Raw genomic sequence first — 7,548 nt, 5'->3', positions numbered from 1 at the left:
CTGCATGTCATCTTGGACTAGAGAGGGAGTCACCATCCAAATGTTGTGTGCAGGAAGCATGTGGCTTCCACACATACCTCCATCAATTGTGGTGAGTCTGCCATTACTGGCTCAAATTGGGTACGAGCACGGCCTTGCCACCCATACTACATAACGTTGATCCTCGTTGCTGCCAAGAGCGCATGTAACATTTTTGCTCTCGCGAACTAGTAGCAGGAAAATTGGTTTGTATGGGACCTCGCCAGGAGCGTACCTAGATGTCGCCTTGCTACCATGCGCAATGTCCCCATGGCGTGCGCCACGGGCTTTCCCCAGGCGACCGTAGCGCTGGTATACTGTCGAGTGCACATCCACTACACACTGGTATAGCGTAGCGTAGGGGGTTTTCAAATTGTCGGGTGTCCGTGGACAATTTGAAAAACCCAATCAAATTGGGGCCTCACACGTACCCTCAGGCAAGAAACTAATAGTCTTGTGGATCGTCCGCGTTGTGGATGAAGACATCCGGAATCAGTGCAGGGATGCGGACGGGACGGTTTTTTTGGCCAAGTGGACGAAAACCATCCCGTCCGTTCGTCTCGGGACAAATTTCCGTCATGGTTTTTGTCCAACCTCACGGACGGGATGATTTTTTTCGTCTTGGGACGAAAAACCGTCCCGTCTGCGTCCCTGCACTGTTACTACACCATATATGGACGGATGACGGACCAAATATCCGTCCCGTTCGTTTATTATGTCACCCGTCGTCCGTCCCCCATCCCTTACATGGGCTGGGCCGGGCTCTGGTCGCTTAGATGTTCATTCTGGGGGCTTGAATCTTCGAGGAAGATGTTCAAGTTTTGATTTTGGGGACACCCATCTTCAGATCTGGCTTGATTCTTCCTTCTTGAATCTCTTCTGGGGCAGATCGGTGAAGCAATTCGAGGGAAGAGGAAGGGTGGAAAAGATCGAGCAAGATGATGTCCTCTAGCGGTGGCTACTCTACAATTGAAGACCAGAAGATCTCTGGATCTGTTCCTGTAACGTCGAAATTCCCCTTCTTTTCTCTTAATTTCCTCCCATTCCTAAAAAAATACGCTTTGAATTCTCTGTAGGCCGCGGTCTCTGGTGGAGAACACATCGGCGTTAAGTTCTCTGGTTAGCCCTGATGCTGAAATTCTACTTCCGTTATTCTAGTTGTGATTTTGATTTCAAATTTTTCTGATTTTAGAGTCCAATCTACGAACTTTTCCCCCTTCAGAGACCCAGGGGAAGATTTCTGGCGGATTTCGTCCTCCTTCGGATGCAGACGGTTCGATCAGAAATCAAACCTTAACCCACCTTCAATTACAATTCTTATTTTTTTAATATAAATTCTTGCAGATACATTCTCCAAGCCAGCCCCTGGAGCTTCTTCAGACGCGCCTCAGGCTAGCGGATGGGTGAACAAGCTCACCGTTGGAGCTTACAAGCCTTATTTTGATGTCGACACTGCTGATGTGTTGGAGAGGATTAAAGAGTCTCTCTTCCCATTCAAAGCAACCTTCACAGAGAAGACGGCCAATAACCCTGACTTGTAAGAAATCCCCAAGCTATTCCAGAATTTCTTCCATTGTCGGATTTCGATTTTCACTTTGTTAATCTAATTTGTTTTTCAATCTTGCGTTTTATTTTGCTTGAATTTCCTTGAAACCTGGTATGATCCCCGTACATTTCCTAGAACCCAGAGTTGCTTGCATTTTCATAAGAGAGCAGAGAATGATGTGGAGTTGAAAGTTTTTTCTATAGTATTTAAGAGTATTTAGTGTTAGTAGTTTCTCCTCTCTTCCTCCCCCTCTTGGATCACCGTTTTCCATTGATTGAAGCTTATGAGCTTGAGGACAAACTTCAACTTCATAGTGGAAGTATTGATACACAACTTCATGGGGCCAACGCAAAAGTTACCAAAGAAGGAAATGGAAAGCTAACCAATAGAAGAAATGTGCGTCTTAATACAGCACGTGTGGGAACATAAAAATAAACACTGGGAAGGAGGAAGGCAATGGGAATGTGATACACCAACAGTGTATCGATGCTCAACGACAGTATTGAATTACTCTTGAATTGCAATTCCTGTAGAACGTGATCAATATTAGAATCCCAGAATGAAAGCGGATGAAACCTATGTCACTCAAACAGAAGAAAAAGAGAAACGATAATAAGACGCATGGAAAAGGATCTCCCTCCAGGTCGATCCCCTCCTCCTCTGGCCCCGGACGCCCGCTGCTCTGGCCTCTGGTCTCTACGACTGTCATAATCTTGAAAGACCAGCACCTTCTTGTTTCCTGCTCAACTTGCTCATTTAAAGGGTCTCTCACGTGCGAGCCCCGCTTGTGTCTGTAACTGACTTTCTCTGTCTTTTGCGTCGTCTCTGATACTTTCGTGTGAAGAACATATCAGAATGTTCTTCGTGAAGTGGTTTCAGGGAGCAACCTGGTGGCTGGTAAGCAGGATTGAGCCTGCTGTCCATAAGGGGGATCTCCAGCTATCCTTTCCATCGTCCTATCCTGGATTCTATTCCTTTTTCACTGTTTTTCTTGATCTCTTTTCCATATCTTGGATCTTGGAACTATTTAAAGGGATATCTTTATATGAATATAGCAAGATGTCTGATTCTATTCCGTTTCAATTGGGAATCATTAATGACATTCCTCCTATCTACTTGTATCAGAGCCTTTTCTTGATTCGAATTTAGCGAGATCTTTTTTATTGGAATTAGTAAACGAAATTTGCATATATGAATATTTCACAACCTTGAAATAATATTTGAATGTTCCTGATGATGCCAAATAATTGATTCCAGCTGTACTGCTTCTCTCTTTGCATCGTAGAACCTTAATGTATGAGGGTGGTACTTTTTTGAAGATCGGATTGTTGGTACCTTAAATGTAACCGCAATGTCTTTTGGTAAGGGATTTAACATTACCTGAAGTTGCTGTTCCTATTAGGGAACACTCCAAACCAAAGTCTTTGTGATGTTGTTTGTCAGTATCAATGCTTAGCCTAGTTTGGAAATTTGTTTCAATCACTTTGATTTTTGTGTAGTAAGGACAGATGTCATAACACTCTTGAATTGCGAGTTTATTTCTACTTGTTCCATAGTTTCTCCGGGCCCATTATGTGGATTATAAATGTAATTATAGAGGTATTTTATCTTTAAACCTGGGGAAATGATATTCCTCATTCTTACTTGACATCTTCAATGTTATTTTGCGAATACCATGCAGATAAGAATACTGTTCATTCTCTTTTTATTTCTGGCCGTGTTTGTTAACCACTCTCTAGGAAGGCCAAAAATGAGAATCTAGTATTTTGAAGTTTCCTGAATTCTGTATTCCTGTGGAGAAAAGCTTCGGTATCCTTCCCTAAGATGGCATACGGCTCCTTGAAATATTATTTCATGTTGTGGAATTCTTAACAAAGAAGCAGAGAGGCTTAGTTGTCTCAACCTGATTCGTGAAAGAAAAAGATGATTTACTGGAGAAAAATTTCTCTCCTGAATAGAGAAATCGGTAAGCATAATTTTTATCATGATCAGCATCTGTCCGGGCTTTGTTCCACATACTGTTGGCAGCCGATGATGAATTTTTCAGGGTCATTGTCATCCCTAAATTTCAACATTATCCATGCGTAGATGAATGAATATCACGATGATTATGACTAACTCGACGGATTGGAAATCAGTTGAGAACATGATTACTTTCCCTTTCTTAGCATGGAAAACTGATGGATCAAAATAACCGTGAGGATGACAATGATGACTCTTGGAAACTGGATGACAATGATTATGACAGTTTGTCATCAACAGATGGATGCCATTGACTGCCCTAGAGCCAGATGACGTTGACAATGATGTTTTGCTATTGTCTACTCATCATTGTCATTGTTGATGGTGAGCCCTAGTTCCACTCCATCTATCATGCATTTTCCGGCCAACAAAATTTCAGCAGTTTTTTTCCTTTTCATGATTACAGTTTTGACCTTAGCAGAAAATAAGAATAGTTGAACCTATTTTCTCCCAACAGGAGCACATCATAGAGGAGCGCAGAATAAATGTTTCTGATAAAATTCAAACTAACTCAAGAAACAAATTCTTGAAAAAGAAAGAATTTACTCTCAATGAGAGTTGCAGAAATGACAATTCTTCAGACAAAGAGGAAAATCTTCGGACCCGTAGCGCCGACTCGAACTCTTCAGCCGGATGCAGCTTGAGCTCAGCAACGCCTCCAGATCCCCAGGCTCTTCCCCAAATGACCGATTCCCTCCCTTCCAGAGGGGGCTTCCTTATATAGGAGCAAGAAGTCCTTGCTCCTACCCCGGGCAATTAGTTACTAACCGGGGCAGTTACGATCTTGGACTATACTGTCTCCACACGTGTGGACCCAAGTGTGGTCCCACGTGCAGATTCATTCACATTCTCTTCTCTCTGTCCTCCTTTCTTCTTTCTTTTATACCTAATCCAAGGTATCGTAATAGTTTCATATCTGAATGGTCTCTTAGAATTAAGAAAACCCAAATAATGTGATAATGGACTTTTTTTGAAGAAAACATCCATAAGGAAAATCACAGAGATACCCTTAGTCACTACTAAACCCTAGATTCCCTGTAACGCTTGTGATCAATTTACTAGTTCCCTCATTATCTGTAACGCTTGATCTATTTTCGCCCTTTGAATCACCTTGTAAAAGTGGATCCTGATAGAAAATAGATTATACACTCGCGCTGGAAGCACAATGTTTGAAGCAGGCCAATGACAGAGGCATGTGCTGAGGTTAATTAAAGGTATTCGGTGATGCAGCATTAAAGGTATTCATTCAGGCACAGATTGAAAGGGATGAGGGAAGAGGACCCGGAATGGGCCGGCCAAGGCTACTCGCCGCTGGAGGACAGGAGACGGACATGGTCTATGGAGGCGACTTGGATTTTGCTATCGACATCTCTTTCTTTGCTGCTGTTCCTTTTATTGTTGAATGAGTGGACGGCAGATTCTCTTGCTTATTCAGTTGCCCAAGCTTGACTTGAGCCCAGTTCTATGTTACTTGCAGGATTTCTTTGGGGTTGGCTGGGTTGTGAACTAGATTTACATCTTTTGGTTATCTTTATCGATTGTGAACTATGAATCATATCTCCACAACAGCTTCAAAGAGATGGTGAGGACAAAAAGTTGACGGTTTTGATATAAACTGAAAAAAAAGTCTTTGATGCATTATTTTGTGTTCATGGATCAGGAATCCTTAAAATTCAGTTTCTATCTTGGTCTTGTGGGAACTATCACAATACATTTGGAGAAAAATAAGATACTCTGTGTGTGTATTTGACATAGTCTAGGGCTCAGGGTTAATTTCTTGTTAAGGGACAATTTCTTTACTTTGGCTGTGGTCATGCAGGTACGGGCCATTCTGGATCTGCTCAACTCTGATATTTGTGGCAGCTGCAATAAGCGCGTTTGTGGCCTACCTGGCGCATAAATGGGACAAGAAGGATTGGAACTACGACATCAACGTGGTCACTTGGTCGGCAGGCCTCTTCTATGGATATGTCTTCCTGGTCCCTCTTGGCCTCTACGTCGTCCTCAAATATTTTTCAGCCCCATCCGGCCTGGTCCAGCTCTGGTGCCTTTACGGCTATTCTCTCTTTGTCTTCATCCCTGCCTCTGTAAGCCACTTTCTCTCTTCAGCTTCATCCCTCCCTCCCTGGCTTTCCTTCTTCCTCACTTTCTCTCTCTATCTCCTCTATATCTCTCTCAATCCCTCCCTCCATTCTCTCACTTTCTTTCTCCCTCTCTCCCTCTCTCCTTCTCCCACTCTTTCCATCCTCTCTCTCACTCTCCCTCTTCCTCTCTCCTTGCTTACTCACTTTTCTTCAATCTATATATATTACTCTCTTTTATGTGTCCCTAAATTGTGTCTATCTCTCTTACTCGTGCACTTACTCTCTCACTCTCTCTTCCTCCCATTCTTCCTTCTTCTCTCTCACATGGATTTCTGAATTGTTTGTCTATTTCTCTCACGCTCTATGTTATATACTCTCTGCCCCTCTCTCTCTCTTATATGGGTCTTAAATAGTTTCTCTCTCACGCTCCCAGTGTCTGTTTCTATCTCTTCTCGGTTCTCTCTTGTTTCTATTCTTCTCTCTCTCTATCCATCTCTCTCTCTCTCTCTTTAATCTCTTTCTTACTTATATGTTTCTAAATGGTGTGTGCTCTAATAATTATTGGGCAGTGTCTGTCGGTGGTGCCTGTGGAGATATTCAGGTGGGTGGTTGCAGGAGTGTCCGGCTTTATGTCTGCGGCCTTTGTTGCTCTCAATCTGCGAAGCCACATCATGTCTGCGGGGGAGAGATGGTTCCTCATTGTCATTGCCATCTTCTTCCTCCAGCTCGCTCTCGCAGTCGTTCTCAAGCTCTATTTCTTCACCATTACCGTCGGTAGCTCTTAAGCTCTCCTTCCCTCCCTTCCTTTTTCCTCTCCATTCTTTCTCCATTTATCATTAGTGTGTATTAATCATGAGAGATGATGCTTCACTTTCTCCACTTTGTTGACTCATACCTGTTAAAATGGCTGTCTGCTTTGCTAGAAGTAGATGTTGATTAGAGAGAGGACAGAGAGAGAGAATTAAATTATGTATACGATATAAAAGCTAGCTCATCACTTGTTGGGTTTTTGGTCATGCTCTGATGACCCGTTACTCTCAGCTTCTTCTCTTGCTTCAGATATTTTTCAAAGAAAAAACATATTATTTCCACAGATAAGGGCTAGGCATGTATTGTTGGGGTTTTCAAATTGTAGGGTTTTAACTTGTAGTTGATAATTGAGTTAATCAATAAATTTATATAAAACCTTAAACCTTTAAAAATATTATTAGATATGGATGAGGAATGTATTAATGGAGACAAACATGATGGTGAGATAAAAGGTGATAAATAATTATTGATGAGGATGGATAGATGGATGTGGATTACTACATATGGATGGGTGGATACATATAGATGGATTTGGATTGATAGATATTGATGGATGGATGGATGAATATGGATGGGTGCATTTACTATAGATGTAGATCATTATATTCTGCCAGGATCAATGTAAGTCCAAGGAACTCAATATTTATACTTATATTCTGTGAGGAACCTTATATATACATTAACGTCCATTTTTCGTGTTGTTGCGATTTTAGGAGGAAGCAGAAAGAGAGAGCCAAGCCATTTATGAATATTTGAAAATTGATATTAGAAAGAGATCTATCTCAATCTCTTGGGAGTAATAGGAAGTCTCAAAGAAAAGTCTCAGTTGTGGCCCAAGGAATGACCCCTATTTATAGGCAAGAGGAGCGACCTTATCTTGTTTAGTCTAAATTGAATTTACCCATCGTTATATTTGAGGCATAGTTATCCTCCACCCATTGATTAATCCCCAAAATTAATCCCACAGTTTATATAATGGAATCACTTTATTATGGGATTTAAATGATAGCTTAAATATACAATAATACATATGTTTATCCATAAAGGAAATTAAAATTCAACAGTCTC

The 7,548-nt window shown here is 41.6% G+C and overlaps 1 protein-coding gene across 2 annotated transcripts; it reads left to right on the top strand.

Annotated features, from left to right (window-relative positions):
• The first annotated feature begins 806 nt into the window (after window positions 1–806).
• LOC144715628 (uncharacterized) lies at window positions 807–6,595 on the top strand. Of its 2 annotated transcripts, none has more exons than XM_078590580.1 (6): window positions 807–1,019; window positions 1,095–1,137; window positions 1,241–1,291; window positions 1,363–1,555; window positions 5,406–5,673; window positions 6,240–6,595. In XM_078590580.1, the coding sequence occupies exons 1-6, from the start codon at window positions 957–959 to the stop codon at window positions 6,453–6,455; spliced, it is 834 nt and encodes a 277-aa protein (XP_078446706.1). In that variant the 5' UTR covers window positions 807–956; the 3' UTR covers window positions 6,456–6,595. The 2 variants fall into 2 exon arrangements, with proteins under 2 accessions (XP_078446706.1, XP_078446705.1); XM_078590579.1 differs by having other exon boundaries at window positions 1,211–1,291.
• The last annotated feature ends 953 nt before the right edge of the window (window positions 6,596–7,548 follow it).

Source organism: Wolffia australiana, chromosome 19 (assembly GCF_029677425.1).
Source record: "Wolffia australiana isolate 7733 chromosome 19, ASM2967742v1".
NCBI classification, from domain to species: Eukaryota; Viridiplantae; Streptophyta; class Magnoliopsida; order Alismatales; family Araceae; genus Wolffia; species Wolffia australiana.
Note: the sequence above shows the minus strand (reverse complement) of the source record. Positions and strands in the feature narration are given on the sequence as shown.